Genomic DNA, 19,432 nt, shown 5'->3' on the forward strand with positions numbered 1-19,432 from the left:
GGGCGGCCTGTATGGGCATTGGCTAATAGTAATCGCTGGCAAGCTACATCTCATCTTAATCCATCTAATAGGTTCCAAATGCTTGGGTGACTACAATGAAACAATGAGTTTAAGGTGTGAAAACCTTCACAACAATTTGTAGTCTTAGGACATATCTCAGTAGCAGCCTCAGAATGATTCCATATTCTAATTGGAAAGAGAGGTGATCTTCCTTCAACTCCTTCGATGTAGGCTGAGAAGAAATATGTGAGAACTTCATTGTAGTTATCCTCATCTGGAAATGTGGCAGCTAGTTGGTCAAAGACAGTTCTTACATCTGGTATTGGCACAAAGGAGAGAACAGGTAGGGACTTCAGTTTCAACTTCATGTCAGAATCAGACTCGTACACTTCCTTCTAGCCAACACTGTTGATCTTCCTAATAACACTCTGGCAAAGTTGAAAGTAGCACCCTTTTACTTTTGCTTGTGGAAAAGCAACTTGAGCAGTAGACATACATGCTTTTTCAAAGTCCAGCAGAATCTTTTGGGGTGTTATATTGGGCACCAGTTGTTGCAATATGGTAAACATTCTATTGTATATATCCATATTCTTTTTTTGCAAAAGAAAATAAATACATGAATTGCCAATCTTAGCATGCCATGTATACAGCTGATAAAACATGCTAGGTGCTTTATCAAATGTTCCATCTCCATAAATGACATCCTTGTCTAATTCTGAGAGCAGATCATCTTTCCCAATTGCCAATATTCTTTCTGGGTCATCAGCTCCCATATCATACAAAATGAGGTCAGCATACTTCTCTGGAATAGGAAAATCAGTTGTTGGATTGGGAATATAAGTAGTATGTTTAAAAAGACTTTGCGTGAGTGAGGATTGCTTTGGTAAGTGTTCCAAAACATCTCTAGTAGTAGTAGTGGCATGTGATGCAAGAAAGCAAGTGTATGAGCTTATGCAGCATCAGCCAAAAAAAAAAAAAAAAAATCACACCATTCCCTCCAAATCCTGTAAGGATCCCATCAGAATTCAGCATGCTCAACCCATTCAAGGCCTTATACACCTCAATCAGATCACTGCACATGCCTAGTCTCCAGCCACAATTTGCAGAACTTAGTCCTCTCTTGGTAAGAGGACTCCTTCATTCCCCTCACCAGTCTTGTTGCCCTTCTCTGTATATGCTCAGGCAAATCTACATCCTTCCTAAAACGAGGCCTCCAGACCTGAAATTGGTACTCAAGGCATGGCCTGACCATTGCCTTATACAGGGGGACAATCACCTCCTTTTCTCTGCTAGCAAAATTCCTATATATCATTGACAAAACTCCATGACCTGCCCTGGCAGCCTGTCTGCATTGCTCAGAAAACTTCGTATCTGACTGCGCAATTACTCTCATGTCTTTTTCATTTTCTACCACCTTAAGTGTAGTACCACACAGTACTATTCACTTCTGATAAAATATTTCCCATAACATTCCTCGGAGTTGCACAAACTGCCTTCATGTCTTGCTTCATCCTAGCCTTTAAAATGTTTGCCTGTGCTTTTTGAGGATTAGAATCATGGCAGTGTTGTGGGACCTCTCCAATGATATTTTCTTCCTGTGTCCTCAAGAATGCCCTGCATTTGGTGGCAAAGTAGACTCTGCATCTCCAGGTAATCACTCCACTCTCGTGTTCTCTATACTTGGTATATTCATATCCTTGGTACAGTAGAACTTGATTTCCTTTCTGTGTCAGTGAAAATTCCATGATAATAGATCTGTTAAAAAATAAATTTATAATTAATTTTATATACAAGTACTAAACTAACTAGTAGATTACATGGGCAGATAAGTAACCGTCGATATGATCATAAATGCGTATGAATGCTTACCTTGCGAATAAATTGTATGTCTACAGTGAATATGTAGAAGATGGATCACCCTTTTATTCTGGCAGACTGGTGATACAATTGCTAAGATGTTTTCACAACAAAAATTCAAATGCCACATGAAATATCTAACAGAAGATGCAAAAGGACACTAAGTAAAAGTGTTATATTGCAAACTTACTAGAAACTACAATTGCTAAGACGTTTTCACAACAAAAAATATCTATTTTACCCATTGCTACTAAAAATATATATTAATAGTAATCTTTAAAATTAATAGATTTCTTTAAATATTTATTTAAAAACAAAAATATAAATTTTGCAATGAAACTGGAATGTTTGTTACTAAAGTACAATGTGTTAGATAAAGAGATCCAACGAATGAGATATACTGTGATGTGTGCGAATGCTACATTTTGATTTGCCATGAGCTGAACACTATAACTGGTTGTTGTATGAACCGTGAGTCGGAAGTCTGATTCAGTTACTGTACAGTCGATGTGGCGTTATCATATAGTCTTCTGAAGAGCAAGCATTCCGGTACTATTTTTTTAGCAATACATTTCTGCATATAACCAGCCGTTTACTCTAGCTAAACTCAAAGAATCTTTGAGCAAATCTCTGAATAGTGCAGCAGGACCAGACAGCATTCACTACAGTATGCTGAAGCATCTATGTGAAGCCGATCTCTACATACTATTACTCTTTGATAACCGGATCTTCTCAGAAAATACATATCCTTTTTTGTGGCATTATTCCTATGTTTGTGCTAATCCAAAACCAGGCAAAGATCCTTCTCTAGTTCAGAATTACAGACCAATATCATTGACAAGCTGTTTGGGCAAAATCTTTGCCCAAACAGCTTGTCATTCAGAGGCTCGCCTGGATTCTAGACTCCCAAAATCTACTTTCTGATCACCAATATGGCTTCCATAAAAACAGGTCTACCCTAGATTTACTTGTAAAAATTGAATCCAACATTCATAATGCCTTTTTCAGGAAACATCTAGTGATGATCAACCTAGATATTCATAAAGCATTTGACACCACATGGCATCATGGTGTTATTAAAGATATGCATCAGTTGGGGCTGAGAGGCTACCTCTCTTTAATAATTCAGAACTTTTTAAAATTACGTACATTTCAAGTCCGATATAAAAACATGCTGTCAGCATCTCACATTCAAGAAGAGGGTTTCCCACAGGGTTCCATATTGAGTCCAACCCTATTTGTGATTAGGGTCAACAATATTTTGGAAGACCTTCCAGAAACGATTGAAGTATACATGTGTGCTGACGACCTCACCATATCTCGCCAATCGCAAAGTATGAATACTATCAAAAGACAGCTACAAATTGCTTTAACAAGAAATCAATCCTGGACCTTACACAATGGATATCATCTTGCTGAACAGAAATCCACTACCGTTCATTTCTGCAAACTTTGGTCACTTCGTCCTGATCCAGAGCTAAAGATAAATAACATGCCAGTTCCTCTTGCTCACACTAGCCTGATACTAGATAGGAAACTGGACTTTCAAGCACCTATCTTCGAACCATCTGCTCGAAGAAATTAAACATCCTCCGGTGTATGTCATCCATGTTATGGGGCGCTGATCGACATACCCTCATCCATCTTTATAGAGCTCTCATCAGGTCTCGCTTGGACTAAGGCTCTCCAGTGTATGATTCTGCAAGGAAAAGTACTTTAGAATGATTAAACACCATCCAACACAATGCTCTGAGAGTCGCTCTAGGGGCTTTCAGAATCTCCCCGGTTCAGAGCCCTTACATCGAAGTCCATGAACCTCCCTTACCTCTTTGCAGAAAAACATTACTTCTGATGTATGCTGCAAAAATCCACAGTCTTCCCTCTCACCCTTGTTGGAGATCTCTGTACAGTACTGATGCGAGTCATTTTACAACAGTAAACCTAATGAAAACTGACCCGCTCCACTTAGATTTAAGGAACTGGCTCAATTGTGGAATATAGAAATCGGTAATATATTTTAGGACACGACACCACCAGATCCACCCTGGACAAATATCTGTGAAATATATGATGACTACTTTCAACATTGGGGAAAGAACACCCTTTCTCCTTCCAATATTATGCAGTTACATGCAACTTACTCTCTTTCTAATTCAAAGGCATGTGAAATCTATACAGATGGATCAAAAACAGACCGAAGTAGGTGCTGCAGCAATCTTTCTGTCACTCACCACTTCTGTCTCATTACCAGTAGAATGCAGTGTCTTCACTGCTGAGCTTTTTTAGCATTAGCATTAGTAGAGGCATTTGATGCAAGAAAGCAAGCTTATGCAGCATCAGCCAAAAAAAAAAAAAATAAATAAAAAATAACCACTTCCACTTCACCCCTCTGTTCGTTCGAAATACCTGTCCAGCTGAGCCTTAAACTTATTTAGGCTATCAACTTCCACGACAAGGGATGGAAGTCTGTTCCACCAACTAACCACCCGCTGGCTAAAGGCAAATTTCCTCACGTCTATCCTACATCCGTCTTTCCTCAATTTGAATTTATGCCCTCTCAGGTGATTATTCTGAGCAAGAGGAAGAATTTCAACAGCATTGAGCATGCTCAAACCATTCAAGGCTTTATACACCTCTATCAGATAACCTTGCTGGTGCCTAGTCTCCAGACACTGTAATTTTGCAAAACTTAAGCCTTTCTTCGTAAGAGCACCCCTTTGTTCTATTCACTAATCTTGTTGCCCTTCTCTGTACTCGTTCCAGCATCTCTACATCCTTCTTGAAATGAGGCCTCCAGACCTGTATACAGTACTCAAGGTGTGGCCTGACCATTGCCTTATACAAGGGAATAATCACCTCCTTATCCCTGCTAGAAAAATTCCTATATATCATCGACAATACACCATGAGCTACTCTTGCAGCTCGTCTGCACTGCTCAGAAAACTTCGTATCTGCCTGCACAACCACGCCCAGGTCCCTTTCATTCTCTGTCAGTGTAGTACCAAAGAGTTGATACGTTGCTCTGGAGTTGCTGTTTCCCTTATGTAGTACTTTACATTTGTCAATGTTAAACTTCATTTGCCACCTCTCAGCCCATGTGCTCAACCTTTCCAGATCCTGTTGCAGTAGCATAGTGTCGGTAGTGGCCTTGACAACCCTGCCAACCTTCGTATTGTCTGCAAACTTGGACATTAAGCTTGATATACCATCATCAATATCATTTATAAATACAGAAAACAATAATGGACCTAATACTGAACCCTGAGGGACTCCACTAATAACATTAGTCCACGATGAGCAGTGTCCATTGATTACCACTCTGTCTTCTCCCTCTCAACCACCCCTTTATCCATAGCAGCAATTTGCCTCCAATGCCACACTGCTCCAATTTGTGCAGCAGTCTTCCATGTGCAACAGTATCAAAAGCCTTTCTAAGATCCAAGTATATAATATCAAAGTTATTCCCTGCATCCAGTTCTTTTGTGACTGCATCATAGTATCCAATCAAATTGGTCAGGCAAAACTTCCCCTTAACAAAACCATGCTGTGTCCGAGCTATAACTGAAGTCTTGTCTAGATAATCCTGCAGTGCTTTTTTAACCAGTGCCTCCATTAATTTTCCGGGAACAGAAGTTAAACTAACAGGTCTATAATTACTTGTGTCGCCCCTTGATCCTCTTTTGTGAATTGGGGTCACATTTGCACATCTCCAGTCCATGGGTACTTCCCCTGAGTCATAATTATGGCTAAGGGTTTGCTTACTTCCTTTGCTGCCTCCTTTAATATAACTGGATAGATCCCATCCACCCCAGGTGCATTTCTTGTATTTATCTTCAACAATTTCTCCTCCACTTTACCTCAGTTATTACAAGATTCTCTAGCTTACTGCCAGAGTTGAATACACCTCTGGCATTCCCCTCGCTAATAACTCCTCATGTGTGAATGTCGATGCAAAATATTCATTTAGTTTGTTAGCTACCTGAGCAGGATCATCAACAGTTGACCCATCGATATCAAGTGGACCAATCTGATTCATCCCCTTCCTTCTAGAGTTTACATAAGTAAAGAACTCTTTGCTGTTTTTCTTTGCGGGATGCAAAAGTTTGCCAAAGATTTCTCGTAATCTGCCTTCGCCTGCCTAACCTCCTTTGTAATTTGGTTACAGATCAACTTGTATCTATCATAGGCTTCTTTGTCACGTGTTAATTTGTATGTATCCCATGCATTTTTCTTCTCTGCCATATGTCTCATTAGTTCATCTGACATCCACTTAGGCCTAAACCTTGAAAAGTATTTCTTAGTTGGTATGTAAAATGCTATGCTATAAACTTTTTATGCTATATACGTTGCTCTGGATCACTTTATTGAACATCCAATTCTGTCTGCTTTAATATATACTGACCCACTCAGTGCTGTCTCTGCCATAAGTAGTAATACCAACTTCTCTCACCCCGTAATAAAACAAATCCGTTCTAAATTATCTACATGTAATGAGTCAAACCAAACTGTGGCATTCTGGGATATCAGGAAATGAAAAAAGCAGATCTTGCAGCCAAACAGCCAGATACTTCTGTTTTACAGATTTGTTAAGTTCTATATTCTGATTTCAAACCCATCATGTTACAATGGCTGGTCAATAATCTGGAGAGGTTATCCAGGAAACAAACTACAGTAAACCCCCGCTATTCGTGGTATCTGTATTCGCGTATTCGCGATCGCCGATTTAATATAAAATGAAACCTAAAAAAAATGTGAATTTTAAAGCGCCGTGAATATTTTTGGCCATAAAAAAACATGTGCGTGGCTACAATTATCTTTCCCGGTCAAAACAGCGCTCAGTGGGTGGGGGGAGAGGGGTGACAAAATCGCGAGCGTGAATGTTTCTCGCTAATCCTTGTTCAATATGTGTTATGCGCTTGTTATGGAAGGTTTCGTCGTTTGCTTTTAATTTATATGCTTATAAATTTATCAATTTATAAATTGATATGCTTACAAAAGTGATAAATCTACCGTTTTGCAGTGTAAAACAGACTTTTTCGAGCGTGTTAACGGAAGAAAGTGACTTTATTGTGGACAAGTTCTTTCTACCCCTACAAAAATATGACTACGAATAACAAGAGAAATGTGAAAATATCAAAGAAGGTGATGACATTAGCTAATAAAATTGAGTTATTAGATAAAATTTCTAATGGTGAAAGTGTCTCCTCAGTGGCAAAACATTATAAAATCAGTGAGGCAACAGTACGATCAACCAAGAAATCGGAAGAAAAAATCCGCCGTAGTGTCCGTGAAAACGCGCTAATTGCTTCAAAAATTATTATTATTATTATTATTATTATTAGCCATATGGTGCAAGGAAGCCTGAGGCTTATACTGCACCAGCAAAAAAAAAAAAAAAAAAAATTCCCTATTACCCTGACAGAGAGAGAGAGAGAGAGAGAGAGAGAGAGAGAGAGAGAGAGTAGAAAGGAATCACCAAGAAAGAGAAGAATGATGATATCCAGCTCAGGACCCTGGGTGTGCCAAGCCCATACTCACCAGATGTGAAATTTGCTCTGTAACTCGATGTTAAATTAGAAAAAATGGAAAAGGCTTTAAATCTGTGGATAGAAGACCGAACTCAAAATAAAATTCCGTTAAATTCACTCATCATTCGTGAAAATGCAAAACTCCTTTACCAACGCTTTAGCAAAACTGGTGATAGCACTGGCGGGATAGGTTTTTTAGCTAGCAAAGATGCTGGTTTGAAAGATTTGTTTGAAATTTCTAATAAATATTACATTTAATATTAAATTGTTTCTTATTTTCATTTCGATGCCATATGCTTGCATTTCACTATGTACTGTCTATGTACATAGTCATATTATGAAGGTACGTATAATACATACATAGACAAAATTTTAGACTAGTTTTTCTTATATATTTCATACTTTGGAACGGAACCTCTTTATTACTATGGGAGCCATAACTCAGTATCCACGTTTTTGGTATTCGCGGCATTTCTCAGGAACGTAACCCCCGCGAATAGCGGGGGTTTACTGTATACCAAATAAAACCCGAACCAAACCAAAACTGTGGCTCTCCAGCTTCCGGAAAAGCAGGCAAGAAGAAACAATTTTAGGAAGGCTAAGGATTGGGCATGCTCACCTCACTCACCTGTATCTATTAACCAATGACAACACTCCCCAGTGTACATCATGTCAGGTACAACTGACCATTTGCCATTTGTTAATGGACTGTCCCTCTTTCAAAATATCCCTTAAACACCTTTAAATCAATTACTAATACACAGTCATCAATAAATTTATTGCAGATTCTGGGAGATGATCTTAATAAAAAAAGAACTATTTACTTTCCTAAATCATATAGGAATATATCCTAAAATATAGTTATTATAATGAAGGTGATATTTCATATTTACCCTTAGAAAGACACAATATGGCCCTAGCAGCCTATGTCTATAAACTCAACAACAATGCAACTTCTGAAGCATTTTCATATTTTGCATGCTACTTTACAATTTCATCCCTCTCCTTCATTGTAAGGCTCATGGTATGTTTTTCTGTTAAAATTATCCTGTAACAATAAAAATAAATTAACTTATTTTTAAAATAACTTATTCATATTTACATCAGCAGTTATTCAAAATAATTTCCTTATTTATGGACCCCCCCTTCCCATATTTGTTGAATATGCCTTCTTCAGCATTGCCCAACTCTTCCCATTTAGTTTTGTCTTAAATCTACAAGAATCTTTGTCAATCTGCCATATCATAGGCAATGAAACTAAATTCGAGTTTCTCTCTCTCTCTCTGAAATGAATACAGCTATGACGCTTCTGACTGTTCCACTGCAGTTATCTTAACCAACATTGATAGGCATTTTGAATCCAGTGTTTACACTGGGAGTGAGGGCTTTGTAAACTTTGGGATACACATAGCATATGTATATTTTTTTATTATTTAATTATTTTGCATGAAGCATGGGACTATGCTTAAGATTCACTATTGAACAGGTCAGTGCCTTTATGCCACATTTTGTTCTTAGTGAATTGTCCAAGTCTATAATTGATATCATTTTAATTCTATGCAAAATAATTGCCTTAGTTTATACTTCATAACTGGGTTGTTGCTATTGTAACAACAGGGTACCTGCCTACCCACTGATGAGTAAGCCAACAAACTTCAAAACGGTGCTGTCGAGAATAAGTAACATTAGTCTTCTCCACTGGTGAAACCTTACTTATTCAAAGCAGTGCAATACCTCGGCCACTCATTGTGAAGGATACCCACAATGTAAGATACAATTAAAACAATACCAATTATCAACTCGGACAGTTAACTATGAACAAAACATCGTGCAAAGGCACCGACCCGTTCAGTAGTTATTATTTAATATATACAACATATGTATACGTTACAAACAACCCTGTATATTTATGAATATTATAATAAGAAAATATGAGCAAATAAAATAGGAAACAAAAGGAAACATTTATTATTTAACATTTAAATACTAATAGTAACCAGTCACTTCACAGAAACCACATTATTGACAATGATCACAGTTTAATAATATCACAGATTAAAATTCACAAAAAAAAAAAAATACAAATTATAATCAGACATTTAAGTATTATGATAAACTTATTCTTCTTTGTTTTATCTTTGCATATGTATCAATCTTTTCATTTATTAATTTTTCTGATAGTCATTTCTCACTTGGGCCTTCTGCACTTATCTTCATGTGTAATTTTGCAATGTTTCCTGTCCCATTCAGTTTCTCAAATTTTGTCTTCAATTAATTCATTGTGCTGAAACAGGGATATGGCATAGCTTGATATATAATGCCTTTGGCTCAACATATCCAGTATTTGATTCCAAAATTGAATGTGTAAGATTGTTGTTGAATTGGTCTTCTGTTTGTTTTTTTTTTTTTTTTTGTTTTTTTTTTACATATTTAAACGAGCAAATGTCATTCTACAAAGAATCAAAGTTCAAGTTTAGATAAGATTATTTTTGTCATCTTCTGTTAGTTTGCAGAAAAATTTCGATGATTCAAACTTTGCAATAATGATGATTGACCATGGTATCAACAAATTTTTTTGCCATTTTGTAACTTGCACTGATGTCTTCATTTAGAACAATTGGTCGAATATGATTGAAGCATTGTATGAACATTTTTACAAACTGTACTTTCTGGGTTTTGTTCTATACAAACAGACAATATATTTTCTAAATGTATTGTCAAGTTGATAAATATCAGCAGTGCAGATAAGTGGAGGTGTTTCTTTTGTAAAACCTTACTCAAATTTGAAACAAGTAACGCTTCATGCATGATGCAGAAATTAATTTAAAGGCTAAATTTTTCTAATTCCAATAAAATTCCACTTGCCAGTGATGCAAGATTGGCTCTGTGTCTGTGAATATGTTCACATCACCATGATGCTTCAATAACACAATTTCATTTCATCAATCAATCAGAAATTGCTCAGCCAATGAACTTCAGTTGTTTCTGGAATTTTGAACAGTGTCTCTTCCAAGATAGATCGTACATCATCTAATATTCTCTCAAGTTTTGATGATTTATGAAACAAGTTATAGATATATTTTATATGTAACACACGTTTTGATGGACCAATATTTATTTTTTTTTTTCACTAGTTAATACAAATTACAATGTGTGCTATTTCTCTTTTTGCCATTTCAAAATGTTTTCGGCTGACTCAATTAATATTCCCCAAAAAAATGTTTTGCATCACCTATCAAAGTACTAAATATTTTAAGTCAGTTGTCTCTCTGTTTAAATTCTCTCGTGATAGTTTGAGTTATTGTTACCACATCTGTATTGTCAAGTTTGACCAAACATAGAAACATTTCCCCGATATTATTTCTGTCATCCACAAACCATATTAAGATGATAATTTCAGTTATATTATTGATATTTACTGATTCATCAGCCATTAAAGAGGCGTATTTAATGTTTGCATCATGCTTATCGAGTACTTTGGCAATACAAGAAAGAAATTCAGATCTAGTAGCCATTAAACATACCGATATATGTTTAATGGCTGCTTTACTCTTATAAGCTAGGCATTTAGGGTTTTGTCACATTTAATTATTTGTTTAATTAAAGATTAATATTTTGTTGTGTGAGGTTTTTCTTACTTAGCCAAAAAACATGAACCCTCAATTAAAGCACAGAGATTTTCGGTTGTCACTTTTTTTTTTTTTTTTTTTCCTTTCGTTAATTAACATAGAAAGTATTGGTTTATCCAGTTCTTGTGAATGAATTTTCTCCATGGAAATGCATGCTTCTCAGAATTATTGTTTTTCAAACTTACCAGTTTTTCTGGTTGCTTTCCGGAGATTATTGAAACGCATAATAATAAATATGTCACTGGATTTTTGAAACATGTCGAAGTCATTTTTTAGAAAAACCTCTCAAAACTTACAAAATGCCCCATCAAGAAATTTGCCAAGGTATAACCAGTTGTACTTGTATTTCCCAATTTTTGTTTTAATTTATATTTCTCTTCATGTTATGTCTAGTTGCCTATCTCTTTCTACAACAATTTCCACTTCATCTGTGTTAGGATTAGTGCCTGTGTTACTATTCTTTGTTTTCTGTCTCCAATGCTGTTTTATTCTTTGTTTTCTGTCACCAATACTGTGTTTTATTCTTTGTTTTCTGTCACCAGTGCTATGTTTTATTCATTCTCTTCTTTTTCCCTGGTATTTATTACATTCTTACATTTGTCTTCTACTTCAGAACTAAGTTTTGGGTTTTTAGGGAAAAAAAGTGAAAGTGGCCTTTTTGAACTGGTTTTTCAGTCATAATCGAGGGACAATTCTATTTGTTATTAAAAATGAAACCTGTTAAAGTGCTAAGAGCTACAAAACAAAAAAATATATTAAAGATATTTAGATTTCATATCTAAAAACACTGTGGAACACCATGAACAACAAACAAAAAGTCAACTCCACTTCTGCATTCTCTCTCTAACTTGCACAAATTTGTACACGTGTTGTATATATATTGGAAGATGTATACATTAGGAGTTAGAGTTAGTATACATTCTGAACTTACAGGAAAAAATAAACACTGGAACATATATTAAAATAAAAATCACTATTTTTTGCTTGGGGGGGGAAGTGAGTTTATTCCAACAGGGGTGAAACTTGCCCCCAGTAACCCTGCTAGATTCAACATTGTTGATAGGTGAAGTATAACCTAAGTAGTTCTTGCATCAGAAACTTGCATAACTATTAAAATTGTATCTACAATGGCAATGCCAACTGTAATATTTCTAAACAATTGTGTGCACACGCACAAAATACTTGCAAAAAGGGGTTAAGCACTGACTGTAACCAACAGTTGAAATTGAGATTTGCATACAGTTTTCATGTAAACAATATAATGTTAGATTCCATGTTTGAGTCCAGTTGCTCTGTTAGTACAAAAAAACTAATTAATTCAGCAGTGTTGTTACTTAGTTATTGCCAGATTTTTGAAGCATGCCACTTTTAATGTAGAGAGAGAGAGGTAGTGAAGTTGAAGTACACATTTGTTGAAAGATTACGGGAAGGTTTCCTAAAGTAAGTGAATTGTGGAACTCTCAGTTGAGAAATACATTGTGAATTGCAAAACAACTTCTTACATCCATGGATGGGTTTATCAGGATGTAGTGCAATTGTTTCAAGGTTATGGGAGGCCTGGAGCAACACTTTTTGCAGTTACTGTAAAAAGTAAAGCTGCTGTAATTATTGATCTTTATTTATTTTTATACTTCATTTCTTTAAATCTCTTTCATATTAAAGTACTCTGCAAGCTGGTGCATACAGCAAAATTAATAAAAGGCCTCAAAAAATATGTGCCCGAGGGTTTCAGACCACCTCAAGTCCACTGCCTACATAGAATTTGATTATTAATGAACCGTCTAGTCACATCATACCGTGAGTTCAGATGACATGGGGGATTGCACTGCTTTGGAAAGCCACAGGAAATTTCTTGTGGTTGTGTATAATTTATAAATACAAAACCTATACTTGATGAAGTCTAAATTAAAGCCACTAAACCTTTTTGGATGAACTGGAGCCTCTGCTTCGGGTCAGCACATTTAGGTCTGAGCGTCCGGCTTTTATATATATATAAAGTGCAAGATTTTTGAATGCTAGATTGCAAAGTATAGAAACCCTGTTTTTGATACTTAGTTGAACATTATTAATTTGTTAGATATTACTGTTAAATAAATTCTGTAGTTATATTTCTCTTTCTCTAGGATTTTATCTACTGAATTTCCATTACTGAAGATGCTAGGAGAAAAGTTAAAATATGAGATTGCAGTAGGACAAAATGGCAGAATATGGGTGAAAGCACAAACTATTAAGGAGATAATGATTGTATATTATGGCATTTCTTTATCACAAAATATGTCTAAATCAGAAGCCGAAGATATGTGTTTACACCTTTTTCATATGTTTAACATTAATTAATTGTACATAGCTGTAGTTTAGTTAATAAATTCTATTATTTTTACATATATAAACTGTGTTGTTTTTTGGGGTTATTTATATAGGGTTTTTTATTATTATTATTATTAAGCAGCTTTCCTGATGGGTAAATTTACCTGCCAAGTCCATTTTTTGAGCATTTCTCATTTGCATATTTGACTGTATTAGTTTTTTTGTTATTAATATTAGTCAAAATGAAGTGGGTTTATTAATAATAAATTTTCATTCTCCAGATAGCAATGAAGTGAAAAAAACACAGGATTTATAAGAAAACAGTGGTCTTGATTTATTATATTTTTATTATTACAATGTGGGACTGTTAATCTGGATGCTTTTAATCTGAAAATTACAGCATTGGAGCACCAGGACTAAAACATTTACATTTTCTTTTGTGTAGTTCTGATAGAGTATAATTAATATTTTAAGTATTTTACAACTCTTACATAATACATGTACAGGGTGTCCACATGAAACCTTTACAACAGTAAGAATATAACTTAATGTGATGTTGTTTTGTAAAGGGATGAAAAAACTTAGTAGAACAGTGGTGTTTTTTTTTTTTTTTTTTATCCCCAGGATGTCTGCTGGTAACTCAGCTATACCAAAACCCAACAGATGAAAATGACACTCCAGGAGAAGGCACAGTGTGTGTATCATGGTTGATTAAGATAGTATAGCACATTCAGGATTAGAACAGAACACCAAAAGACACCACCACAACCCTCAATATGTGAATGCCATAAGAAATTCTTGGAGGCTGAAAGTGCCTCATGGTAGCCAGGATCCAAGCATGCGAGTGCCAAAGATGTGGGACTGATCTGAGAATCATTGTGCATCATGCGCATACACAACGTACTATGCACAATGATCCATTGTGCATCATACGCATACAGAAATCTGTATGCATATGATGTGTAGATGAAAATTGCAGGTTTTTTTTTTTTTTTTTCTGTCTTTGTTTAACTTGTTTCTTCACTTTTTTTCTGCACTGCACTTTTCCATTTTGCCTCCCTCCTAATTTACTTTACATATGTTTACTTTACACGTACATACACTTGCATTATATATCTAATGAGCGAGAGTGACACTGACATGCATATTGCAGCATCCCATTAATTATTTATTCATTTTAATATACTATAGGAGCTGGTTTATTGGATTTATGAAAATTGATAGCATTACATGAAGTTTTTTTATATATGTGTGTGTGTGTGTGTGTGTGTGTGTGTGTATATATATATATATATATATATATTATAGACCAATTAGCTTGTTATCCCATATCTACAAGTTGTTCACAAGGGTCATTACTAACAGATTAGAAAGAATACTTGATGAGAATCAACCGAAAGAGCAAGCTGGCTTTAGGACAGGATTCTCAACTGTGGATCACCTTCACGTAATATCACAGCTAATGGAGAAAGCAAATGAATATAAAACACCATTATGCCTGGCATTTGTGGATTATGAAAAGGCATTTGACTCCATACAGCATAAGGCAATGTTTCGGGCACTGGAAAGACAAGGCATAGATACTCCATATATTATGATTTTGAAGAAAATATATGAGAGTGCTACATCCTTTATTAGACTAGACAAAGACAGTAGCAAATTTAAAATCGAGAAAGGAGTTCGACAAGGAGACACAATATCTCCGAAGCTGTTTACTGCAGCCCTTGAGGAAGCTTTCAGAAGATTAGACTGGTCGCAGAAAGGAGTCAATGTGAACGGAGAGTACCTAAACCCTTTACGATTTGCAGATGACATTGTGGTCATAAGCCACGATCCCAAAGAATTAGAGGAAAATCTTAATCAGTTATGCACAGTTAGTAAGGATTTTGGACTAAAGATGAATATGGCTAAAACAAAAGTAATGATGAACAAGTATGCCACGGAAAGGGAAATAATGATTGAAGGAGCAGTAATTGAAAAGGTGGAGTCATATACTTATCTGGGACAAGTTATTAGCTGTAATAATGATAAATGGCTGGAAGTCAAGAGAAGAATAAATTTTGGATGGATAGCATTCAGGAAATATAGTCACATACTGAAGAGCAATATCCCAGTTTGTCTGAAACGTAAAATAATGAATCAATGTATACTCCCCACCATGACTTATGGAAGTGAAACTTGGGCACTCACCAAAAGAATGGAAGAGAAGCTAAGAACTACACAGCGAAGAATGGAACGAATTATATTGGGAATTAGACTGTTAGATAAGAAGAGAAACACATGGATTAGGCAGCAAACTCAAGTAAAGGACATTCTTATCAAAACTAAAGAACTAAAATGGTCTTGGGCAGGACACATAGCTCGAAGACATGATGACAGATGGACTAAGAAAATAACAGAATGGTACCCAAGAGGAGCTAGAAGAAAACCTGGAAGACAAAGGCGGAGATGGATAGATGAAATTCATGAGTTTTTGAGTAGTAAATGGATGGCCAGTGCTCAAAACAGAAGGAACTGGAAAGTTGCTGGAGAGGCCTTCATCCTGCAGTGGATTGAAAATGGCTGATGATGATATATATATATATATATATATATATATATATATTCATTCATGCATGCATACACACATTTAATACAAACGAATAAAATCTTTAATATCTAAATGATATAATCAACAGAAAAATATTTGTCAGGACAAATTAATGCCGTCATATTTGATTAGACATTGCAATATGCCTGCGAAAATATAAGAAATTTGTTTTTCATTTCCAAACAATATAGCCTAAGACAGGGATGGCCAACTTAATTTGTGATGCAGTCTACTTTTTTCTTCAAAATGTGCCGCGATCTATCATCTCAAGAATTTCATTGCACATTGTTAAAAAAGTTAATCAACACATTGAAATACGTTGTTTATAAATTTTAAAATTAAATACAATTAAGAATTTTTATTTTAAATTCATACATATTTAAATTTTTAATTTATGTGCAGTTTGTGACTTCATATCATCCCTCCAAGCTTTCAAAATCAGGGATATACCGTGATAAGGCCAACTGTAAAGAATCTTCTGTCTTCTGTATGCAAATCCGTAAGAGTAGATCGATTCTTCGTCTTTCTTTGTTTCAAATACGAAAAGGCCGATTCACATAGATGTGTATTTGGAACCAAAACAGGAATTTAAAAGTTCACAGCTTTTTTTCGCATTTGGGTACTTTTGTCGGCAAACATATTTCCAAAAATCCTTTTTTGATGATCTGGCTTTTAGGACGATATTGTTTTGCAACGTAATAATTTCATTTTCAAATAATATTTTCTGCAATTTGTTTCGTATCTAAGTCGACATTAAATATGTTGAACAATGACTTCAATTGTTTTAAAATCACTGAATCTGGTTTCAAAATCATCCGCAACTTCCTCAATTTTAGAAACATTTCTCACTATTGAATTCAAAAACGGATTTTTGTAAATGACCTTGCATATTTGCAGAATGATTGAATTTTTTTTTCTTTGAAATCCTTAGTCATTGCCAAAAATTGATATCTGTATGCAGAAATACTACTAATCATGTCACCCACATTTTTATTTTTTCCTTCTAATTCCAAATTCAGATCACTTAATTTACTGGTAAAATCTACCAAAAAAGCCAGATCACACAACCACTCTGTATCTTGTAGTTGCTCATAATCATCACCCTTTGATCAACAAATTTTTTAATTTAATTCAGCAAATTTTGAAATCTCTGTAGAAACTTACTCCGACTCATCCACTTCACATCTGTGTGTAATATCAGATCTGGTTCATTTTCATCGATTTGCATTTTGAAAAGTCTCCTTTGAAGAGATTGTCGTCTGATGGAATTCACGATTTTGAAAGCTATGTCCATAACACTTTTAGTATTTAATCTTTTGCTGGCTAACACTTGTTGGTGGATGATACAGTGGTAACTCAAAAAATCTGGGAATTCATCATCCTTTTGGCACAATGTGATGAATCCATTAAGATGCCCCGTCATTGCTTTAGCTCCATCTGTTGTTATTGATACGAGCTTAAATGGTGGTAATTTTATTTTTTCTAAGGTCACTATTAGGTGTAAAATCCGATTGGTATCATCTACTTTTACCGTAGAGTGCATTGAAGTGCCTTTCTAAATTTCCTTTTTTGGGTATAACCATGGAAGTACTGCAAATCAAATGACAACATTCTTCTTTTATCATTACAAAAAAGTATTAATGTCTTTATTGCAGGCAGTGATTGGTTACATAATTGCCTGATGCAATAATGCCCACAACAGCGACAATGCGTGGGGTTATTCTAATTCAGACTCTTGATGAAAATTATATGTTTTACTCTTTTTTTTGTAGTATTCATTTTAAATCAAGGGGTATTAAATTAATGTATAAGTACTGGCTAGTTACTAATATTAAGTAAGCTAAATAAGAATCTGACACATACACTATGCTCTCCACAACATAACTGCGTGCATTTTCGCTAGACAAGCCTAGGGGCTGCGTAATGGCAAGAGTAGGCACGTGGTCCAACGGATTTGTAATAAGCCTAAGAAGTTGGGCGCATAATAATAATAATAATAACATTTAGATTTTGACTAATCTATTTTTTATATATATTTAAAATTTGTTGTGATCGACCAAAATTAAAGCTGTGATCGACCTTTTGGCCACCCCTGGCCTAAGATATATCTATGTATCCATAACCTACAAGGCCCCTAACAGTCACTATAAATAGCGTTGCCGTACTAAATCTAATATTAACAAATCAAAAGTAAATGTCATTATTGCATAAGACACCTATCATCTATAATTAATCAATTATGCATTTAAGTCTTTTAATCCTAGTTGTATTAGTACAAACTTCTTTACACAACAAATTACCAAGGAACCCGGCTAAGGGACAGGGATTTACACCCCCGGTAATGTTCCGAAGTAGTTTGGTGTCTTTGCCTCTACTTTTAACTATTTGCTATCTAACTCTTGTATCTTATGCCTCAACATCTATTAGAGTAATTCGGGGGAAATTGAGGTGCTACTACTATACCTGTTGCCTTTTCCTTTCACCTATTTTTTGGGCCTAAGCCCTTGCTTTGCTTTTTCCTGCCCATTTTGCTACGGAAACACTCGTGTAAATATTCCAATAATGTAAGAGTATAGCTATCTGTAGGGCTATGCCTTCGTAGCCAGGTGGGCAGGAGCAGCAGTGCGTAGCACACACTTCTTGATTAGACCGGGGTTCGAGCCCGTGACCACCAAATACAGAGGATGCAGAAAGGTCAGGGAATGACCACCGCATATCCCCTGAGCAATATGGCCTTGGTTGCTAATGCTCCTAAAAACCAAACAACAACTGTAGGGCTAGCAGTTATATTTTGCCAGTTAGCCATTCGTATTTTGCTCCTTTAGCATATTTATTATATATTAATAAGGTGAGACTGGCATATGTTGAAAGGTGCTAGCTCCAAGTTGATGTGCCTTTCAGTGTAAGCCTTATGCAATAATGACATTATATTTTTGATTTGTTAATTTGTTAATATTAGATTTAGTGTGGCTTCGCTATTTATAGTGACTGTTAGGGGCCTTGTAGGTTATGGATACACACATATATCTTAGTCTATATTATTCGGAAATGAAAAACAAATTTATTACACAGCATTGTCGATAGCATTAAACACACACGCACATTACTCAGTTTTCCAGGATAGATGGTAAAAAAAAATTCCCAGATAATTGATTTCCCGGTTAATCCAAAAATACAGCAAGTCCCGGACATACGTAAAAGATATGTTCCAGGACTTATTACGTAAGTCGAGTTTTATGTAACTCGGGAATGACTAATAAAATATTGCTACTATATCCCTGATATGCCAAAATTACAAAAACCACATAATATCCTCATAAGAATGAAGAAAAATAGTTGTATGTTTTTAATTAGTTAACTTTATCTGGGGACAGTGGCCAGATTGGCACATAAGAAAAGAAAACATAAAAGGAAGAAAAAACATGTTATTGTACTGTAAAAACTGATACTTATTTTGTAGCCTTAGTTATTACAGTTGACTTTGTTGGTGCCGATCGCTTCACCGCTTCTCATATTCTGTC

The 19,432-nt window shown here is 35.4% G+C and overlaps 1 protein-coding gene across 1 annotated transcript in view; it reads left to right on the forward strand.

The window, feature by feature from the left end:
* Rrp40 (exosome complex component Rrp40) overlaps positions 1-13,351 on the forward strand; it is a 63,420-nt gene extending 50,069 nt beyond the window's left edge. The window contains exon 4 of the mRNA XM_090385948.1: positions 13,138-13,351. Coding sequence (XP_090242074.1) covers positions 13,138-13,351 — 214 coding nt within the window. The remainder of the gene's footprint in view (positions 1-13,137) is intronic.
* Positions 13,352-19,432: the final 6,081 nt, after the last annotated feature.

The sequence above is a fragment of the Mastigoproctus giganteus genome, chromosome 12 (genome assembly GCF_048544385.1).
Source record: "Mastigoproctus giganteus isolate SK-2022 chromosome 12, ASM4854438v1, whole genome shotgun sequence".
Classification (NCBI taxonomy): domain Eukaryota; kingdom Metazoa; phylum Arthropoda; class Arachnida; order Uropygi; family Thelyphonidae; genus Mastigoproctus; species Mastigoproctus giganteus.